Here is a 22,357-nt window from a genome sequence, read left to right as displayed (position 1 = left end):
TGCAGAGCATCCCCAAAGGAGATTCCCCTGACTAATGCCACAAGACCATGTATTTGGCCCGCACTAGCCCGGTCTGTTTTCCATTCAGATTTGTAATCAGTGAGAAGAACATCTAGTGTGTCACTCTAATTTCTTTTCAGGTCTGTGTGTATAAAGGATGTCTAAAATATCATGACATCAAACTCAATGATCAATTATTGCAAATCAAGGAGAAATGACCTTTCCAGCAACATAGGGAAGGGGCTGAACCAAACCCCTGAATCCAAACAACCCAGTCTTTAACCAGAGGCGATGGAATGTATCTAGCTACCTATCTGGGTATTTATACTGTGTCCATCAGTGTGGTATCTGAGCAGCTGTATCCAAACCAGAATCTGATACCGAATTTGTAGCAACCTCTGTGCTTTAATAGGCTGAACTGAATACCTTGATCTAAACATGTAACCCACACACCTTCTTGGTGTGGTGTTCTGTCCCATCTAGCGACACCGAGACCACTTAAAGAGAGAGATAAAATGAGTTTGCTCTTCAGCCTTAGCTAACAGTGAGTTGACTTTCAGCTCATGCGGTAGAGGCTCATGCACTAAGCTCCAGAGGTCCCAGGTTCAATCCCACCCGCCGATGACTGGGGTCTGTTGGCCTAAGAAACATACCCCAGTTTTTGGATGGTTTCAAATCCCAGTCTAGGCCTGAATCTAAATTTTGTAGTTCAGCCCCACCTCGTGACCTAACCTTCTACATCTCATAGTCTCAGATGGCCACACATGGAATCCACAGTTATGATAGGATAAAACTAACAATACCCAAATCTTATTTCACTGGTAGACCTGAAAGTGTTTCACAACATCCAAGGCTCTCAAAGTGTTTTACAAATATATTGTTAACCCCATTTTACAGATGGGGAACCAAGTCACCGAGATATACAGAGCTAGATTTTCAAAAGAGCTCAAGGACAGATTTTTGAGTGCTTCACGTTGAATGTGGGTGCTGAGCCCATCTGAAAATTCTGGCCTAAGTGACTTGCCCAAGGTCACACATCGATTGAGTCAGTGTCGGAAGCCAGGTTTCCTCATTCCCAGTCCTGTAATAACCAGATCACACTAGTGGGCCATCATCATGAGCCTTCATTTGGTCAGCAGTCTAGAAAGCACCAGGCTTCAGCGAATGAAAGCACAACGCTGTTGCCAACCCCTCTGAATCCAAGCAAAGGCGACTGAGAAAAACACTCAAACTTCTCAGATCTCATGCTACCACGTTGCTTTGCCCTAAAGCCCTCCAGATCCCCAGCTGATGTAAAGCGGCGTGAATTAACATCCACAGAGCTATGCTGATATACTCCAGCTGAGGACCTGGCCCACTGTGGGCACAGAGGCTGGAGTCACTTCATCAGATCCATTGGCCAGACAGGCCCCTGATTCAGGCAGGAATTTAAGGGTATAAAAAAATAACAGTACCTATTTTTGCAGCATCCATTTTCAGGTTGAAATCCCAATTCCGCGGCAGCTTGAGGGACATTTTGAACCAGGGTTTTAGTTGGCTTTTTAAACGTAGCTATTTTTCCAAGTGTCTCTGTACTGTGACACTTCTTCTAATCCCGGGCCCTGTTTTGATTCCCTCTGGAGCTTGCTTGAAAAATGAAGTCTCGCTTGAGGTTGATTTGCCAATGCACTTCCTCCTGTGCTCAGCTCTTAAGCAACCCCATAAAAGTACTTTTCTATCTTTCTTCTTCTTTTTTGCAAAGCTTTCTCTTTTGCTTTTCAGACGCACCATAAGCCTCTTGGCTGGCCCTTTTGCAAGTCCCCCTTTGATAATACCTCAGTCACACTCTAATTCAGAGAAGCTGAAGTCACGGCTGCATTTCATCCACCAGCCTCTGGCTTCACTGAAAAGCACTGATAAATAGCAGAGCTTCTGGGTTTGTTTTCTTTGCATTTGAGGAAGTGGGTGTCCTTTCTGTGCAATTGATGTGCTCGAAAAGATTGAGCGTTTGCCTCGTGGCTGAGGGGTATAGCCCAGCATTCAGTTTCAGGAAATGTTAAACTGAAGAGCAGACTGGCCGCTCTGGGGACCTGCTGCAGTTTTACCAACTAAACCCCTAAAATAGGAACTTAGAGGCAGGTCAGCTTGGCTGGGCAAGTATGCAGGTAATATCTGTGCCTGACCTGGAAACCTGCATTTTTTCCAAAGAGACAAGGGTCGACTTACAGTTGCTTGGCACCTTGAATCATCCTAGAGATATGTGCAAAATGGGCATAGGATGGTGCCAGATCAGAAGGGCAGTGTTTGCACACACTTTGCACTAGTGGAAACAAATGCACTAGGTGCAGGGCACTGGTGAAGCTGGCCCTACTCACCCAGACCTCGTGCACTCTGCAACACACTAAGGCCTGCCCCCCAGTGCTTAATTTTTGCTGGGGCTGAGCCCCAGCACCTCTGGGCTTGGCAATTCATAGCCCCGGCACCTCGGGCTTGCTGCATTTGTTATGAATGTAAAAAATTGCTTGAGCTCCGGCACCTCTTTCATTACAACTTAAGCCCTGCCTGTGAAGTGGGGGCGTCGGGGAGTGAGAGAGCAGGGGACATACAGCAGTGAAAGCCGAAACACTGTCCTGGAGGGTGCGAGGTGGATGTCCGCTGGAAATCCTACTCCGGAGCAGACTTCGGAACAATACGCTCTGCTGTGGGGGAATGTGAATTACTCTGAGGGGGGCTGGTTATGATTACAAGTGAGCAGCATTATTCAATGGTTAGAGCAGGGGCCTGGAGATGAAATCCTGTCCCCATTTAAATCAATAGCAAAAACTCCCATTGACTTCGGCAGGGCCAGGATTCCACCACTGGGTTCTCTACCTGACTCAGCCACTGACTCAACATGTGGCCTGGGGAAAGCCACTTCACTGTTCAGTGCCTCACTCCTTTCTTCTGCAAAATGGGGTCAATACCCACTATTAGCGGGAGCTTCACATGGACGGCACCATGTGGAAAGGGAGTCGGTGGCCATCTCGATCCTGCTCACGCATTCATGGAGTGCAGCTGAGTCAGACCTCCAGAGCCTCCAGCTCCAACAGACTCCACGGGAGCTGAATAGGCATTCATCTGTGAGCAGTGCAGGGTCTCTGACACACAGCTATGCAGTTCCGATTCCATCCAGCAGAGGGCAGTGATGTGCCTTAACCGGTTCATATTAGTACTTCAGTGCAAAGCAAAGCATCACTATTTGCATGGAGACTTTGTTCACTTTGAAAGGCTCACCTAGCATGCCTGAAGCAGTGTGCTTCACCTCTATGAAAGGAGATCCATTGCAGTATAAAAAAGGAGAAGCAAATTCACCCCCTCCCAGTCCTAAAAGTTAAGAAACAGCTTGTCAAACACATGATAATGTAGCGAGATCATTTCATGGACAAACATCAGTGCCCACACTGGGAACCCCCTGCGGCAGGGGCAGAGGGAAGTTGCCTTGAACAGGAGGAACAGCCAGGCCGTGAGCACAATGCAATGAAAGCAGTCATGGTCTGTATTTCCTGTTACAACTCATTGTTCAAGGGCAATGCATTTCAGAAGCGTGCATCTGAGGTGCAGCGAGCATGCGGTAGGTGAAGTGCAGCACATTACCATAACGTCAGGCATCACAGCACGGAAATGTCTGTATCCACATACAAGGCGTGATTCTGCTCTGACCACCCCTGTGTTGTACAGGCTGATTAGGGACTGTCTCATTGAGCTCCATGTGTATCCCCAATTCTAAAGCAATGACTCAGTGTTGCCCAAATATCCACCGCAGTTGGGCTCAGAACACCGATATTCAGGCTGTCAAATGAAATATACAAAAAGTACATAGCAAGACAGCAGGGATCTGGGAGACGGGACTTGTCTATTCAAGCCTTGAGGAAATGCAAGGAAGATGCCACACTGTGGTGGGTTTTGTGATGTAGAAATTGCTCTCCTTAAATTGAAGATGCTAAGGGCTTGTTACACATAAAAGACAATCAGGAATAAGGTAAAATGTGAATTTAAAGCAGATTAACTATTTCTGATTAATGCCATGTGTGGACACACTTATTCCGAGTCATCCTAATCTGCTTCCAAAGCGGATGAAGATAATTCAGAATAGAAAGTGGATTAAAGAAAAGGAGTACTTGTGGCACCTTAGAGACTAACCAATTCATTTGAGCATGAGCTTTCGTGAGCTACAGCTCACTTCATCGGATGCATACCGTGGAAACTGCAGCAGACTTTATATATACACAGAGAATATGAAACAATACCTATTCCCACCCCACTGTCCTGCTGGTAATAGCTTATCTAAAGTGATCATCAGGTTGGGCCATTTCCAGCACAAATCCAGGTTTTCTCACCCTCCACCCCCCCACACACAAATTCACTCTCCTGCTGGTGATAGCCCATCCAAAGTGACAACTCTTTACACAATGTGCATGATAATCAAGTTGGGCCATGATGGAAATGGCCCAACTTGATTATCATGCACATTGTGTAAAGAGTTGTCACTTTGGATGGGCTATCACCAGCAGGAGAGTGAATTTGTGGGGGGGGGGGGGGGGGGTGGAGGGTGAGAAAACCTGGATTTGTGCTGGAAATGGCCCAACCTGATGATCACTTTAGATAAGCTATTACCAGCAGGACAGTGGGGTGGGAGGAGGTATTGTTTCATATTCTCTCTGTGTGTATATAAAGTCTGCTGCAGTTTCCACGGTATGCATCCGATGAAGTGAGCTGTAGCTCACGAAAGCTCATGCTCAAATGAATTGGTTAGTCTCTAAGGTGCCACAAGTCCTCCTTTTCTTTTTGCGAATACAGACTAACACAGCTGTTACTCTGAAAAGTGGATTAAGATAATCTGGAATAAGAGCATCCACATTTGGAGCTAATCACGCAATCAGGAATAGCAACTGCAGAATAAAACCCCACAGGCCACCATATAAGGCTCGCAGCTGGCCCCATCTGAACTGGATGTGGGGATGTAACTGATAATGTAGAGATGAAAGCTCCATAGTTTATTACTCATCAGCAGCCCACTCTGCTGCTTCTTCCCCTTTAAGGGATCTTAATTGTTCGCCAAAACAACAAAGCCAGATAAACATAGGCTACTGCAGTGTGTTTCTTCTGGAGACTACTTTTCCTGTCATTTAAATGCACTCTGCGTGTATAGTAAAGGGTAAATTAAAAAATAAACTTACTTATGTACAGGGCAAGCACTTTTCTATGGCCAAGCCACATAAGCCCCAGGATACTGTAACCAGAGAGACAAGTGAAGTATTCCCCAGTCTCAAATATTCCATAGTGAAAAACCCCAATACATGACAACAGGAGGCAGCTATGGAAAATACAGTCACCGCGGCCCAGCAGCAATCCCATTAGCTTCGCCTCCGTTACTGAGCTTGAACTTCATTAACCCTGGAGTCTTGGCCAAACGCCAGCTTTGCATTCGGGCTATGTGAATTCCCCCTCGGTTGCAAATGGATATGATAACGTCCTATCCTGAACTGTGGTATAGTCCTGCTTTGCACTGCTCTCACTTTCCAGGGCCCACCCTGGGGGTAACTGCATGTCAGTGGGGAGTGAGTAAGCCCTCTCTGTAGTTTGGCTCTTTGATTTTCAGTTTGCAAAGCATGTCGGGAGAAAGGGGCTATTCTGAATGATCTCAGAATGCGTGTCCACACATGGAGTTAATCCGCATCAGGGCCGTGCACACACAGGGACTAGAACAGCAGGTTAGCCAACAAGGTTTATTCTGAAGATGTGACACAACCGTGGGCTAGGGTCTGCTTTCTTGGTGGCTACCAGGCCAATAGACGAACACTCGAGACACCTCAGAGCTGCAGAAAATTATCCACAAAACACTCACGTAGCAGGCCATCTTGGTTTCAGCTTGCCACAGCAAAAGGATGTGAGAATGGTGACATGGCCCTGAGATGACGGGCATGCATTAGAGATCGTTGTTTTCACAAGGATAAAAAGTGAAGTCATCTTGAGCAATGTGTCTCATTTACCACTGTTGTGTAAATACAATGCGCTTATAAGGGCTAAGCGTGGGACTATCGAGGAGGCAGAGGTTCCATTGAGAATGCTCTAACGGCTGGTTGGTGGCTTGTTCACTTAGACAGAGCACAGGACTGGAAAGCACAAACTCTGTCATTGCGGCAAAAGTAAGGGGTTTCTCACACTGAGCTAGCTAACTCAATAGGACAAATGGGGCAGTGGTTGGGGCGCTAACGTAGGAGACCTGGCTTTAATTCCCTGCTCTAACATAGACCAGGTCTACACTGCATACTTACTTCGGTAGAACTCCGTCTCTCAGGGGTATGAAAAATCTACGCAGTGAGAGACCGAGTTATAGGGATCTTAACCCCCCGTGTAGACAGAGCTATGTCGGCAGGCGCGCGTCTCCTGCCGGCACAGCTCCCGCGTCTCGCAGAGGTGGAGTAACTAAGCTGGCGGGAGAGCCCTCGCCTGTTGGCTTAAGGCATCTTCATCCGAACGCTGAACCAGTGCAGCATTTGGTGTGTAGACCAGACCTGACTGTAGCCTGCCTGTGTGATTTTGGGGAAGTCAATTAGCCTCTCTGTGCTTCAGGTCCCCATCTGTAAAATAAGGATAATAGCGGGAGCCGTATCAGGGCCATAGACAGGCTATAAAAATGTAGTGAAAACAGGATCGTTAGTTTGTAGATAGTTGCATCCACCGTGGGGTTTAACCTCCCATAACTACACTGAGGTGAAAACAACAGTGCTGTGACACCATTAGCTTTCTTTTCTTGCCTTCTTTTCTTTCCACCCTGAAACAAGAGCCAGCGTTCTGAGTTGTAATCCCAGCTCCGAACCCTGGACGTAGTTTGGGAGAAGAAGGGAGGGGTGTTGCCCCCCGCAAACTCAGGCAGGCGTGGAATTTGCCCCCTCTCCACTCCACGCATGGCCCCGTTGGCCTGACTGGAGCCCCCTCCCCAAATATAGTTGAAGTCAAACTATACCTATGCTCCTAATACTTCCTGCCCTCAAACACGCCAGAGCCTCGCCTGGTGCAACTCAGAGTTGCATTGAAAGCTGTGAAGCGCTGCTGATTTACACCAGCTGAGAGCTGGCCCTTCAGACAACGTGTCTGCCGTCACTGACTCAGAATGGTGCTCCCACGTACCCACTTCCTGGCTGGTAGGAGGCTTAATTAGCATTACCCCTTGAAGATGAAAAGCACCCTGTACCAATTAGGGTAACCAGCCCAGTACACAGACATTAACTTGCACCGGAGGGAATGGGAAGCAAGCGCAGCTGTTTTCTAAAGACACATTTAGAGGAAGGGAAAAAGTCCCTCACACAGTGTTATGATTCATTTGAGAATGGGACAGGTGGGTGGGGAGAGTTAGACTAGGACTCAATAGACCTAGGTTCAATTCCCTACTCTGCCACAGACTTCCTGTGTGACCCTGGGCACACCCCTTTAGTCTCTCTGTCTGTTTCCACATTGGTAAAACAGGGATCACAGCACTGCCCTACCTCCCAGGGGTTATATTTAATCTCCCAGGTGAGGTTAAATACATGGCAGTGTGAGATATTACATGACCAGGGCTCTGAAGGTACTTTAGATAGAATGGCTTCATCCATTGTAAATTAAGGACCATGTACAAGAGTTAGCTTCGTGGTTAATTAGCCTGTCCTTTAGTAAGTCAGCATAACTGCATAGCCGCACTGTGCGCGCGATAAACGTCCTTATGCCATGTGCGGCCAAACGTCATCATTCAGAAATGTAGAGGGTTTTTAATTTACATTTCAGAGTTGATGAAATGCAAGCACTTCAGAGAACCAATGAATATTGTATTGCACCCTGCACCCATTTTTAAGCAGAAGAGCCACCGTCTCTTACAAGAGGAACAGCTGCAACATAAGCTTGGGTCAGACTTTTGTTTCTAATACATCTTGCAAAATCTCCCTTGGGAAAGGAGAAGAAATGGTCACTTATGTCACCGTGCAAAGGGCGGGGATGAGTCATGATTTGAACACGCAATCTGAATGTTAGCGCATAAGGAAGGTGCTCAGACACCATGGTGATGGACAGCAGCACAGAAGCCTGAGACAGTCCAGTCTATTTAATGGGGCAAGTTGAATGGCATGTAAACAGCATAAATGGGGGGGGGGGGAGGAGGGAAGCAAATTGCATTTCTCAATGTGAAGTAACACAAGTTAGGACTTATGGAACCTCCCTCCAGATCCAGCTAGCCAGCCCAAAACAAGGCATTACCGTAGTAACCTAGCTGTGCTCTTCCACAGCTCCTTGAGGCACTGTATGAAGGTAGGTTTAGCAGGTTGGTTATCTCCATGTTAAAGATGGGGGGAACTGAAGCACAGAGAGGGAAATCACTTGTCCAGGGCACACAGCAGACCAGTGGCAGAGAGAGGACTAGAACCTAAGTGTCTTAGCCCAGCCTTGTATTCCCTGCACCAAAACTTTCTCTGGGCCATTGTGAGCCCTGGGGTTTATTAAGTTTAAATGGACTCTCACGGTCCAAAAAATGACTGATTTGCCACACTTACGCCAGGGGTGTTGCTCCTGCCTTGCCCCAGTTGTGAGTCAACAGAACTGGCCTCGCTGTACTGACCAACCAGTCGGGCTCATTTACAGAAGTTATTCTGGAATAGAAGTACTGTAGGACGTGCGTTTAAGGAACTAACTCCCTACGTGAACATACTTATTCCAGCCACTCACATGGTGCAGCTGTTCTGGCCAAGTTCTCCTGTAGATAAACCCTCAGCCTCTGAGAGGTGACAGGACTTGTATGGAGCCTCTCTTTAATACGCAAAGGATTTCTTAAATGTGTTAACCGGTAGGTAGGTTGGCACTAACTTCGCTCAGCCTCATCAAAGTGGGAAGTGATGATGGGTTGGGAAATCAAACAAGATCACAACTCAGCCTCTGCATCTTACATACGGAAAATACAGATGTTTGCAGTCCCCACCGTAGACGCAACTGCTGCAGATTACACAAGGCTCTTCATTTGTGGCTTTAGTTTAAAATTTCCCAAGCGTCTCTGTTTATGACAAACATTAAAAAAAAAGTGGAAGAAAATTGGTGCACACGAATTCCACAGATTTCTGAATAAAGATCAGGATTAATGTTGGGGGATGGGAAGATGGAAAAAAAAGCGAGAGAAAAGTACCTGCAGAAAATAAAAACTGTTTCAAGCTGTTTATTTCATGAATGTTCATTTTGTGTGTGTGCCTTCCACTCCAATGGTTCTCAGCCAGGGGTCCAGGGCCCCACGAGCAGCTTTCGGGGGGGTCAGCCAAAATAAACCAGAGACGAGGACGGCCTTAGAGCGGCGGGGGGCCAGAAGAGAAAGCCAAAGCCTGAGTCCCACCACCCGGGCCCGAAGCTGAAGCCCAAGCAACTTTGCAAGGGCCCCTGTGGCCTGGGGCCCTGGACAACTGCACAGCGTGCTACCCCCTAACGCCAGCGGCTTTTAATCCATTGGATATGCAGAAAACCAGTTGTGGCATCAAAGGTCGGCCATGGAATTTTTATAGCACGTCCGGGAGGCCTCCAGAAGACACTACAGTGTCTCCTCACTTTACCAGATAGCCTGGTATTTACACGTACTTCTCCACAAACATCCACCTAATTGAATTTTTTTTTTTTAAACCATAACCACTATTTTCATGTACGTGAATGGTGCAAATTCAGGTGAAAACTGGTAAAAAACAAACAAACAAACAAACAACTTTTTGTTAAAAACCTGGGAATTTTTTTGGTAAAAACAGACAACAAAAAGCCTTAAGCTTCCTGCATCATGCGGGAGCCCGCAAATCCTGCCTGCCACATCCTGGTCCAGGGAGCCAGCTCCACGCTCAGCAAGAGGTGCTTTGTGCAACAGGCCCGTGGAAAGGCTGTTACACAGATTCACCAGCTACTGCCTCTTATGAGGCGGAGCTGCTGTGGCCTCAGGACCACAGGAAAAGGTGTGTGGCTGGGGGAGAATGGGATTGCTTTCAGGGAGGATAGCTGGCTGCGTTGTTAATATACTGCCTTTCAGGAGTTGTTTCCAGCTCTGTGACAATATCTGTGCTTCAGTTCCTCCTCGATAAAGTGTATGTGTGTGTATATATGTGGAGGAATTATTTCTGATTATCTGTCTGGTCTAGTTGCACTGTAAGGCCCTGATCTCGAAAGGTATTTAGGCTTCTAACTTCCACAGATTTCAATGGGAGTTAAGCACCTTTGAAGATCTGGGCCTAAGCTCTCTGGGCACAGACTGTCTGTTGGACTCCCTGATCTTACTCAATGCCTCTGACATACAAGAAAGGAATTTAACCCCAGTCCCTACAGGGTCTAGCCTGGCTACCCATGGTTGCCATGGATGGATAGGAGGCAGGAAAAGGATTTAGCCCCTCTAATAGTGTGCTTAAGGAGAGCCAACATCCCCAGTGGAAAGTGCTGGTTCTGGATGATTTTATCCATTTAAGTGTCCGATCGCTGGGGACATTTGGGGATGAGAAGCTTGGGTTGCTCTTATAAATAAAAATCACGAGAAGGTTTGAAACAGATGGGATCTTAGTTAACAGAACAAAGCAGAGGTTACCCAACCCCTCCAAGGATTAGCTATTACATTTTGCCTGGACTGCTACAATACACCAGTGCCTTTTAAGGCACGATTAAACAGAGCTCCCTCCTCTGCCAGTGTTAATAACTTAATACACAGATCCACAGATAGTAGATCCACAGATAGTAGAACTTACATATTTATTTAACAGTAACATACAGTATATAAATAGGGTAAATACTTTAAAATATACAATATATCACATTCTGACAGTCAATCAAAAAGGCAAATCTACATGTATTGCTAAAACATTGATCAAAAACAATGCACAGAGAAGTAAGCAGATGGCAGAGGACACCTCAGAGCTGGGGAACAGTAACCCAGAGGGAAAATTACTGTAGTACAAAAATGTAACTCTGGGTTTGGCTACAGGTGTCGGGAGGTATACAAGCCCTCATGATGACAGACGCATGCCGACTCCAATTTTAAAATGGTTGTCTCCCCCACCAAGTCTTGATGACCACCGTGGATGGTTTTTGCATGGTTACATCTATTTCCCAAGTCTACAGAACTAGCAGAAAAAAGATTTTTTGCAGGAAGATGGAGAATTCTCCCCTCTTTGCATACAGTGATTGCCTTGGCCTGCATGCTTGTGGGAGTCCGATGCATGCACGAAACTAGGAGACCTGCCCTGATCCATGTGAAATCAACAATTCCCAAAGGCCTCTGCAATGTACTTACTGGTGCTTCAGGTTTTTGTGGTGCTGTAGGATTTCCCACTGAAGTCAATGGCAAAAATCCCCCTCCCAATCAAATGGGAGCAGATCCTTAGGGCTAGATTCTGCTAATTAGGATTACTCAGAGTGAGTATAATCAAGTCCAGGGGGGTACACACAGGACAGATACTACTGTGGAGTAAGGAACCACTCAACCCGAGTAAGCCTAGCAGAACCCGGATGATAATGAGGCTCTATGCTGTGCATTCTGTGCCACTCCTGGCCTTCTAGTCAAGATGGGTCTAATCCACAGCGTAACTTGGGCTGCAACTGGGGGTTGGAGAAGTCAGTTTCCAGTTGGAAACGCCAGCTAAACTGCTCCAAGCTTCCAAAGTGATTGGCAACCAGCGTGTGGCTGCTTAGAACCAAACACAGCCTACCTGTAGGCGTTTGCCCCAATTATTCAGGCATTTTAAATGCTGTTAACATTTACCAAACTTGCCCTCTTTTATTTCAGGCCTTTAATGGAAAGGCTACTATTACGGTCTATCCTCAGTACATGACAAACCTTCAACAGCCCCCTACTGCTTTCCTGTAGTATTCTGCACTTCCGATGCAAGGGGAGAAACCACCACCTGTATGGCTCTGAAGTTCAGCATTCAGCCAATCAAATCTCCTGACTACAAACTGAACTCCAGCTCCTTGGCTCTATTCGGATAAGACAACACATGCCATGATCGACCATTCCTTCACTGGAGAGCTAGGGTTTTAACATAAAAGAGAAATATCTGCTCACATTTCAGATTAGAGGAGAACCCAACGCATTCAGGCAGTAATGGAATTCTATCCCAAGGAGTGAGGTTTGCTAATTATAATGTCTCTGAATGGAAAGATAGATAGTACTAACAAAAGACAGCATAACCAAACTAAGTATCCTTGAGAGATGCACCACCCATAGTAAAAATGAGCCTGGCACCGGGCATTTTTGGGGAATTAAATGGATTTAAGCAAAACAGAGAAAACTGGATACTATGCTCATCAAAACAAATACCTGAAGACATTTGATTCCAGCTGCTATCTCATTCATGGCTTGCTTATATTTTCATTTAGCTCAGACAAAGAATAGAAAGGAATTTTTCGAAGGATGTGCAGCTGAACTTGGTCAACTCATCAATATGTATTCAGAAGGACCAGTCATCCCTTGTTACCAGTCCATTTCAGCTAGTACTCCCCAGCAACTGCCTACATTGTCACCTCCACTCACCATCACTGACCACGTAGCATCCTCTAACCTTTGGCCTCTTAGCTCCTTGTACTCAACTATGTTACCTACCTACGATCATCTATGGAGACACCTCTCTCCAAGCAGAGGATTTTAGGTCCCTGGCTCTGCTTGTGGATGCAATGGATCCCCCTGTCCAACTGGTTGCAGGATCAGGGCCTCAGTCTCCAGCATTCCCCTCACGTATTAGAGCATTCTAAAAATCCCTTTACATTTATTTTGGGCATTTCATTTGACCTTGCTAGCAGGTAGTTTCAGAACCAGCCCATTTGTAGAGCTCTAAACAGACAGCAAGGAAGCCCTTTCACAGTTTTGCGTTAATTCAGAGACCCAGAATGAGGAACGTTACACCTCCCCCTTAGCTTAGACAACCACAGAGCTGTTGCATCTGTTCCTCAACAACTTGTTCTGACACAGCAGCGACTTTGCTTTTGCAGTTTGTCTCCTTGTACAGCAAGCTGAGAGGACCTTCCCTTTAACCTAAGTACTCACAAAGCAGCTGCCACAGCATGCAGGTCACTTGCAGGGGCTCTTGATTTCGTACATTTCAGCTATAGGAAAAAGTTCTGGGGAGCTCCTTTATGAAAGTCTTGCCAAGGCAGCTCTGTTGTCAGCAGTGTGTTTCATGAGCGCTAGCTACACGCTAATCTTTCAAAGTCACTAAATCTAAGGGCTCACAAGAGCTGTGTTAGGACCAAGGTTAAACACTAGGTGAGGGAAGGACCTAGTCACCTGCACAACACACACAGATACACATGTTAAAGTTGCTGGACTCCAAAGTGCACTCTTAATATTCAGGTTTACATCCTGATTTTGTTGACATGAGGCAAAATTAAAGTTTCTGGTCAAATCCTCCCTTATGCAGGCAAGAACCCAAACACTGTACTGTAACTTCAAGGTTTTTAAACTCTGGCTCACACATTAACTACTACCTCCTCTGTAGCCTTAGACAAGTCACTTACTCCACCAGTTTCTAAAAGTGGCCTCTCATTTTGGAGTGGCCAATTTGAACCACTTAGGGCAAACTACCAGCATACAGAGGGTTAAGAAGGTCATTGCTTAGAAGCTAGACAATAGTATAACTTGCATTCACTCTGTTGCAGTGCAGTTACTATGCACAGGCTGAAATTCTCTGGCTGGTAAACCTGTTTCAGAGCCAATTTCAACTATGATCCAAACTATAGAGCTCTGTGCTGCATATGGGGGGCAGGGAGGAGAAATATAGGGCTTTTAATAAACCAATGGATCAGTGCAATGAAGACAGGCTGCACCACAGAGCTTATGCAAAACAGAGGATTCCATCCTTCTGGTACGCAACTTTCTGTACAGCATATACAGGGTGTTAGCCCATAGTCCCTTGGATGTTAAACCAGTGTAATTATTGTACACTTCCAATAAACCATGCTGTACACTTACCGCAACATGAGAATTGCTGAGTAAGAGCAGTCATACGCAGGACACTAACAAGTAACAGCACTTATGAGTGCCTTTACACACAGAATTAATTTATCAGGATACCTGACAGGTCTGAAGGTTCGTTTTACTTCACTTCAAGGTTGAAGAGGGGGCAGAAGTAGAGAAAACGTACGAACCCAGGTTTGAAAAACTGCACTCGGCCTAGTTCAGAAAGGTGGATGGCTATTCCTATCTCACAGAAGTATGCAGACACTCGAGAACATAGTATGCCCTCCAGTGTTCACAGTCAGTATTAAAACAGCCCAATGTCAAGAAAACCCCAAATCCTATAGTTTAAAATCATAAGCTTCCTCAAAAAAAGTACACCTAATAATTGTAAAAAAGTATGAAGATGTAGAACAGATGCCGGGGGAGGACCAAATTCTTACATGAAAACAAAATGTGTTTTTTCTGTAGATCACTACATTGTAATCTCATTTAATACACAGTACTGTAGGTCCACGTGATAACTTGTTTATGAACATCTGCTCAAACAGTTTAGTATGCAGGAATTCCAGAAGATATTGGTATCAGACAAGAAGTATCCAAAAGAGAAGAAACTTTTGTTTTGCCAGGTGATAACCCCCCCAAAAAAACCTAAGGGAAGAAAGGTTTAAAAACAACCTCCTAAATCTCCTTTGAAAGCAAATTAAGGGCCCGAATGTAATGCCTTTAAGTCAAAGTCAAGACTCCCAAGCATTTCAGTAGACACGGCACTGGGCTCTAAGCCTACAGTTCAGGAAAGCATTTGCTTAAAAATTAAGCAAAAATGCTTCAATACTACCCTAAATTGGGACCATAGAAACAGGCAAGTCCTGCAATGTGCTGAGCACCCTCACCGGGAGCTAAGGATGTCTTGCATGGTGCAGAGTCCGACCCTTAAATTGCATGTCACCTGGGCTCTGCTTTAATATTCTCTCAGCACCATTTTGCTTTTGATCAAATATTTGTTTGTGTAGCACCGCAGATGCGAATCTCTGCCCTCCGGAACTCCAGTACAGGGAGAGGAGGAAGTGGCTGCTCTCAAGATAAAAATACGCCAGAGGTATGTGGAAGCAGTGGTGGCATGAGACTATGGAGTAAAGCATACAGAATGATCTCAGGGACTTTAGGTTAGCCAGCTTCAAATATAGATCTGTGTTGAAGACATAGGACAGTGACTTGCTTTCAAGACACGAACAGCAGCATCTCTATATTATCTTTCCCTGTCAATTGTTCCCCAGGTTCAACAAATAAGTAAAATGTATTTCTCATCACAGCCTGGCTCACACACAAACTATGGAGAGAAGTCACAGTAAAACAGAGTTCCCTGATACATGACAATGTTAATACAACCCACTACTAAAATGAATTTTTGTGTTGTTACATCACAAATCATCATTCTGACTCTTGGAAACCTCTGAAGTCCGTTAGATTGTGTTTCCATTTATTTATTTATTTATTTTCTTTTTTAAAAATTATGGTATGTTTGAAGTCAAGAAATAGAGGGAAATACCTGGAAAACAATTACATGTTTCCAAATGTTAAGTGCAACATACATAAAACAAGACTGAGTCAGTGAAGGAGAAAGGAGAGAAGCCTGGAAAGCTGACCAAACCCAGACCATGGTAAACTCAGTAGCATGATGTCTCGAACTCAAGTCATCCATCATTGGCAGACATGATCCCTGAAAGAAAAAACGAAGCAAAAAAAACCAAACAACCCTCCCCACACCAGAAAAGAAAACCCACAACAGCAGAACCAGCTGGGTACTATGCTCTCTGGACTTCCAAATGGGAAAATAAAGTTCTGTGAGTGATAGCTCTCCAAACAGCTAAAATATCAGGGTGTGGTATCTCCTACTCTTGAGAGACGTTTTCATGCTTCAGTATTTAAAAAAATATATATATTATGCTCTGGGTGGAAAAGAAGCCATGAAAAAGTGAACAAATAATTTTTTAAAAGCTTGTTCTTACTCAGGATTTCTTAAATAAAACTGGAATGCTTTTTAAAATAAGTTATTTGATTCACCTTAGAGGCAACCTGAACCTCTCACATTCCCCTTTCTGTATTCTTGTCCCTGATGTAAAGATTAGTTGGGTCTATTTTTGTTTAAATGGCACAGTACAAATGTGGGTTTAAAATCGACTTTGTTAAATATTTGCTGGAGTTAGGGAAATGTGGGAGGTACTACAAAGATGGCAAGTCGAAGCGTATGCACGTGTCTTCTTGTGTGGACCTTATGTAGCAGGATTAGAGCAAACATTTCTTTCAGATTTGTTGAGCTTTTTGTTCTCTACCTGCAAGAAGTTCTATGCACACCCAGGCTATGGCTATACTAGGGAAATGAAGACCCAAATTCATCAATGCAGCTACCACCAGTGGATAATTACAGGTCCCCAATTTCCCTAGCCTACATACAGGGATACACAAGGTTGCAAAAAAACCAGTGCCCTCTCTATTCCACTGACAGAGTTGCATGGCTTCCAATTTTCTTAGTATAGACACAGCCTGGCAGGGTTAGAGGATACTGATGTAAAAGTGCCCGTGTCTCATCTTCACTAGAGCTTACACTCCTGGAGCTGCACCCGGGCAGAAAAAAGCATACACACATCCCCTAGGAGTCGTGAAGTCAAGTTCTGCCCATACACATTGAAGACAAGAGTTGCCACGCAGATCCGAGAGGACATCTTCGCCCTACGGTCCCTTCAGTTCTTGATTTCTTTCCATCTAGAAGCTCCACTTTGCTTATTTTAACCAAAGCCATATAAATACATATTATAAAAAACCCCAAAACCCCACAAATGCAAACATTTACAAGGAAAGAAAAAAACAACAGTGAAACGAGGCCTTGTTATTGTCTTAGGTCAGGCGAGCTTGGATTTCCTTGGGGGACTTGCCCTCTTTTTCTGTCCTGTTCCAACTGCCTGGATGCCTACGCGTCCTCAGAATTGGCCAACATACCCTTATCAACAAGGTGCGCCTTTAACGTGTTGAAGATGTGGACCTGCTGGTCTGGCCGCAGAGCTAAAAGCTGCTGGATCAGTTTGCTTGGGTTAGGACCCCTGCAACAAACCAAAGAAAGAACTGTTTGCAATGAATCCTAACTCCAGGATCTGGTCGTCTGGGCTCAAATTCAGCAAAGCATGTGCCTAACTTCAAGCATCCCCATCCCTCAGCATTTCACAAGGGAGACAAGCCTCATTCACCCGCCTCCATTTTACAGGTGAGGAAAGAGAGACACAAGTGAAATGTAAATGGTCTTTAATTTCCGATCAATGGCAGAAATTATTCTCCCCCTCCATTAGAAGGGCCCCATAAATCCAAAAATCTACATAAATTCAAATAAAACCACAAAGTATCCCTCCAGACCAGTGTTTTTCCTTTCCATTCAGTTATAAAGCTATCTGCCAAGGCCCAAACTAATGGGAAAGAGTTATTCCTTAGTATATGCTCTGTTGAGCCCAAAAGGAGAAGGGAAGCAGGGATCAGTGGCTAGGACACAGGACTGAAGCTCAGGAAACACAGATGCTATTCCAGGCTCTGCCACCTGCCTGCCGTGTGACCTTGGGCGAGACACAGTCTCCCAGTCTCTTTCCCCTCCTGCCCAGTGTCCTGTGCATTTAGATTTAAGGTCTTTGGGGCTGCTCAGTTGCGGCCGCTAAGTGCTGCCGTGAAGCAATAAATAATACCTGATAAAACTTGCAATGTACACGTTGACAAAGGTAGCCATCAGGTACTGACAGTCAAAGCGATCCATGATCCCGCCATGCCCTGGGATTGTGTTGGCAAAGTCCTGTGCAATCAGAAGAGTTTCACTGAGCTCCGCCAAATGCCCGTATTCACATTTACTGCACACACGTAGCATGGACGCCCTGCGTGACACTGCATTCTCTCCCAGAACATCTGCTGATAGCACTAAACGCAGCCGGACTGAGGAGGGTGTTCATCACCCCTCCCCAAAGTTACTTTTTCACCCAGCAATACTTCTCGCACAAAAGCGTGCGACATCTGGACTGAGGAGCAGGAAATTCCACAGAGGTTGAAGTTGTATCATCTAAAACCCTGCCCCACTGAGCATCCTGTATTTTAAGGTTCACAAGGTTTATATTTACATATAAAAGACCCTATGTATGGGCAATGTGTTGGAGAAAGCTTCAGCTCGTGGAATTTCCTGACCTGCAGGTACTGAGTTTCTCAGCCTCAATGCTGTATCAACGCTCATTTTAGCACTTCACCGTTGTACTTCATTAACCCATCTTTACTCCACATGAGAAGAGCCCTCCTCCTTCCCCTCAATATGGACAGAAGCCTCCTCCAACCCCACCATCCTCTGACCTACGGCATTGTTTACGGTGGTGACAATAAAATGCGTTCGGTATCAGACAGCAGGTGCATCGGAAGCTGACTATGCATACCCTACCTTGATTTTGAAGGCTCTCTTAAACCCACTAGCAAAGAATCCTCCGAAGGGCCCGATGAGGGAAGCAAAGGTGGAGAGGGCGATGCTGTGGATCTGGAAGGGATACATCCGGACTGTTTTCTGCAGACAAGGACAAAGTGGGAAAAGAATCAGAGAAACGCATTGGGCTCCATTGCAATCTATCCTAACCCTGCCTTACTGGAGTCCAAGGTCAAGATTTTCAAGTGACTAGTGACTTTGGAAGGCCAACTCGAGGTGCCAGATTTTCAGAAAGCACTGTGCATCTGCCCTCAAACTCAGGCCCCTTCAAGGCACTTCAAGTTGGGCACCCGAAGTCTGTAGTTGCTTTCAGAAACCTTGACCTGGGTGTTGATCAGCTCTATTTAAACCCAAATCTGCGAAGACAAATCTCAGACGCAGACTGTCCCACAATTCACCCCTGCTTGATATCAGAGCAAAGCCACGGATGTATCTGGCCCATTTTGTCACGGTTTCCTTGTATTTCCCCATCTGTCCGTACCCATCTGTCGTCTCTTGTCTCATACTTAGGTTGTAAGTGGCTTGGGGCATGGATTGCATTTGTTCTGTATATGTCCAGTGCCTAGCACTATGGGGCCTTGGTCTATGAGAGCAGTGCACTGCATTCTCTGTAATTGTCTCTCTATTTTGCTAGATCACTTCATTTGCAGGAGGAGCCCTTTCTTACTTCACAGAAAGTCGAGCTGGAAGAGACCTTTCTTGACCACCTCGAGCAGGGTAAGATTGTTCCCTACAGTATGTTCTCCTGGGCTCTGTCCAATTTAGTCTTAAGCAACTTAAGAAATCTGGCTTCCACCAATTCCCTTGGGAGATTATTCCTTGGTTTAACCAGTCTCGCCATTAGGGGAACATCTCCGGAAATAAAGTTTTCCTTGATCAGTTTCATCCAGTTACCTCTTGCTGCATTCCTTCGTAGTACCTTAAACTAATCCCCTCCCTCCTGGGCATTTCCAGCCCAGTTAATGTATCCCTTTTTAATGGCTATTGCCAAGCTATCCATAATTGAGAGTGCACATTCAGAGTCCTACCCAGCGAATGACAGACTGAATCACCAGGGGGATGTTATATTCTTGTAGCTGGAACAGCTCAGATGGCTCGCAATCCACAGTGAAGCTGTTGGAGTCGTTATTGAATTCCACAGGACAGGTGAAGCACCGGTATCCAGACATCAAGTACGACAGCTTGGTTGTGGGAACAGAAAAGGCGAGTCAAGAGAAACCAAGAACAGAGGCAGCTTAAAATTCACACCTTTGCTCGGCTGGCTATTGGGAGGGTGGGCGTTAGGCTGTGGAACTCTCTCCCAGCTACTGAAAGAGTTTTTGCTATGGCCATTCGTGGCCCCATATTTATTGCTGTCCCTCCTTCTCATCCTCGATTGCTCCCTTCCTAAGCACCCTCATTTTTCTCCTTCCCCTTCACTTCTGAATGTTACTTTTTTCCGCTAAATGTCCTTCAATCTGTTTTTATGTTGCAACGTGTTAAAATACTGCAATGCACCAATAGTAGAAAAGACAGATGGGGGCATGCATCCCCCTCATCAGATGGCTCTGATACAAGCCTTACCCATTCACCTGAACTCCGGAAGGCGTAATGACACCCTCTAAGAGAGAGAGCTGAGATTCAGGGCTGTGAGTCAGCCACATCCTTGGTTCAGTAAGAAGCTTACTCTCTTGCAAAGCATTAAGTTGGCTAGAGGCTTGGTAAGCGGCTTCTTTTCATATACATCAGCTTGGAAGGCAGCAATCAGAGTAACTGTACGATCAAGATAGAGCAGACAGCACCATCCAGCCAACATGCATTAATGAAATCCTTCCTTAACAGATCACAACAGCCTGACAAATTGGGACAGTCCTTGGACTTTTCAGTCTTCAGCTGAATTACCCAGCTCTCTCCGGGCTTTCTGCAACTGCACAGATATTAAATGTGGACTTATCCCCTCTCCCCACCCCCAAAAAGTCCCCCGGGGGACCAGAGCCCTGAGCTCCCCACACAACCTTGAGGCAGATACCACAGAAATGTAGCAGAGCAATCACTGCAGAGGATCCAAAATGCTTTGCCAACACTACAGCACCCACTGAAACGTTGCAGCCTCTGGCATGCACACCGGTAGTAGGCAAAGAGGGGACATCTAAGCCTAGGACACGAGGGCCAAAACACTGTTGTTACAAAGAGCGCCATGGCAAATCACTAGTGTCCAAGCAGAGCAGACTGCTTCCTCTGCCACCCTGGCCTCTATCTGTACAGCTTGTGTAGCACTGGGAAATCCCTTGGAGTTTGGGTGCTACAGGTCTGAGAATATCAAGGGCCACGGGAGAGGAAGCGATTTCTCAGCAGTGGGTTTGACACCTCCTCACTGGAAGGCACAACAAGTCAGTTTAAAGCCCACTGTAAAACTTCAGACGACAACTTGGGTGGAAGAGAGCACAAAGCTTACATGTGTTCCTTAGCCGTGGCTGACAGATTGCACTGGTGTGTCTTATTATGGAGAGAGAGCCAATTAAATGCCATGGTGAGGTACCTACCAGCAGTCCAAACAGAACAGTGGCAAAGAACCCGCCAATAAAACCCTCCCAGGTCTTCTTTGGGGAAAGCTGCAGATACAAGAAAGAGAACATATTAAAAAATACCCTCAAGGCCTACCCCAAATAGCTCTGCAAAGCCAACACCCACCTCCCACAGAAGTTAAATGGCAAACAATATCCCCAGCTCATGATTTCCAAGGGGGTAACGGCCAACACATGAAGACTGTGGGGCAGATCTTTTCACTTGCTCTCACCCTAACAAGGCCAAGTTCCTAGAGGAAGGGGAAGCAGGCAAGCATCCTGCCTTGCAGCCCCCAGGCAGAGCAGTGGCCAGAATACACTGCCTGTATTTAAAAGCATTTAATATAATCTTAGCAAGGTAAGTAACTGAAATGTTACAACTTCAGGTTATTGGTCAAATATAGAGAGACACACACAGCCTCATTTCAGCCATTAAAAAAAATAAAAGGCCCATAAAGGGAATGGTTATTAGTCTCTGGGATACTCAACCCACTTAATTAACAGCATCCCTAGGAAAGGTTAGCTTAAGGATTTTATAGTTTAGCCCAAAAGGAAAAAAAAAATATAGAGGAAGTTTTTCATAACAGTACATAATTCGGTACCATTAGTTTGACATTTTCTCATCACTAAGGAACGCCGTTCTCAATGCCGACTGTGCATTTAGTCTAGAATTGTTCTCACTGGCTTTTTCAAGTCAAATATTCAATAACTCCAGCTTGCATATGCTGCAATAAAGAAGAGCTATTTCTAAACTACCTCCTCCGATATGTAGTTGGCAAGCGCACGCCACAAGGAAGCATCCATGCTCCCAAAGAACTTCACCAGATAACTAAACCAAACCTTTGTAGGAAACAGTGTCTTTTAACCATTAGTATGCAGAGCTTGGGATGGGGACAGAATTTAAATAATCAGTAGACATTGGATCAGGATCTAAAGAGGTACAATACAGCACAAATGAGACACAAAAAAAGAGTCTTTTGAAAGAGTCTTTTCAAACAACGATGGACAGGAGGAAAGTTTTTAGGCTGGGACCCAAATGCAAAGGCTTTAGCTCCACCACCCTGATCGATTCTCCAGTCTTGGGTCAAAGGCTCCATAGAGAAACAGAGCCTGAAGACAGGGTTTTGCACAGCTGACAAACCTTGATGAGTGGGGTGCGGCCAAAGAAAAACCCAAACATATAGGCCATGATGTCATTGCAGATCACACATGAAATCGGGACAATGAACCTAGAAGGAAGGGGAGAGAAGCCATTCATAACTGGCACTTTTGAAGTCATTGGAAGCTTAACTGCAATAGGTTATCCAAGCGGGCACTACCTGAACGTGGGCGAGTCTGGCTACACCGTGTCAGACTGACACTACTGTAAAAGCCCAG

General features: G+C 45.6%; 2 protein-coding genes across 9 annotated transcripts in view; both read right to left on the bottom strand.

Moving 5' to 3' along the window:
- Positions 1-1,893, bottom strand: part of ARHGAP25 (Rho GTPase activating protein 25) — a 46,571-nt gene extending 44,678 nt beyond the window's left edge. For both annotated transcript variants that reach the window (XR_012156265.1, XM_073324890.1), the window contains exon 1: positions 1,455-1,893. Coding sequence is in view for 1 of the 2 variants with exons in the window: in XM_073324890.1 (XP_073180991.1) it covers positions 1,455-1,515 (61 nt within the window). In the remaining variant the exon portion in view is untranslated. The remainder of the gene's footprint in view (positions 1-1,454) is intronic.
- An 8,833-nt stretch (positions 1,894-10,726) lies between these two features.
- CDS2 (CDP-diacylglycerol synthase 2) overlaps positions 10,727-22,357 on the bottom strand; it is a 45,499-nt gene continuing 33,868 nt past the window's right edge. For all 7 annotated transcript variants that reach the window (XM_073325263.1, XM_073325266.1, XM_073325267.1 and 4 more), the window contains 6 exons: positions 22,122-22,209; positions 20,960-21,028; positions 19,466-19,618; positions 18,399-18,518; positions 17,668-17,771; positions 10,727-17,040 (listed from right to left, as the gene is read on the bottom strand). In XM_073325263.1, the coding sequence (XP_073181364.1) occupies positions 16,911-17,040; positions 17,668-17,771; positions 18,399-18,518; positions 19,466-19,618; positions 20,960-21,028; positions 22,122-22,209 (664 nt within the window). In that variant the 3' untranslated portion in view covers positions 10,727-16,910. The remainder of the gene's footprint in view (positions 17,041-17,667; positions 17,772-18,398; positions 18,519-19,465; positions 19,619-20,959; positions 21,029-22,121; positions 22,210-22,357) is intronic.

Source organism: Lepidochelys kempii, chromosome 26 (assembly GCF_965140265.1).
Source record: "Lepidochelys kempii isolate rLepKem1 chromosome 26, rLepKem1.hap2, whole genome shotgun sequence".
NCBI classification, from domain to species: domain Eukaryota; kingdom Metazoa; phylum Chordata; order Testudines; family Cheloniidae; genus Lepidochelys; species Lepidochelys kempii.
This window is presented reverse-complemented; position numbering and strand designations above follow the sequence as displayed.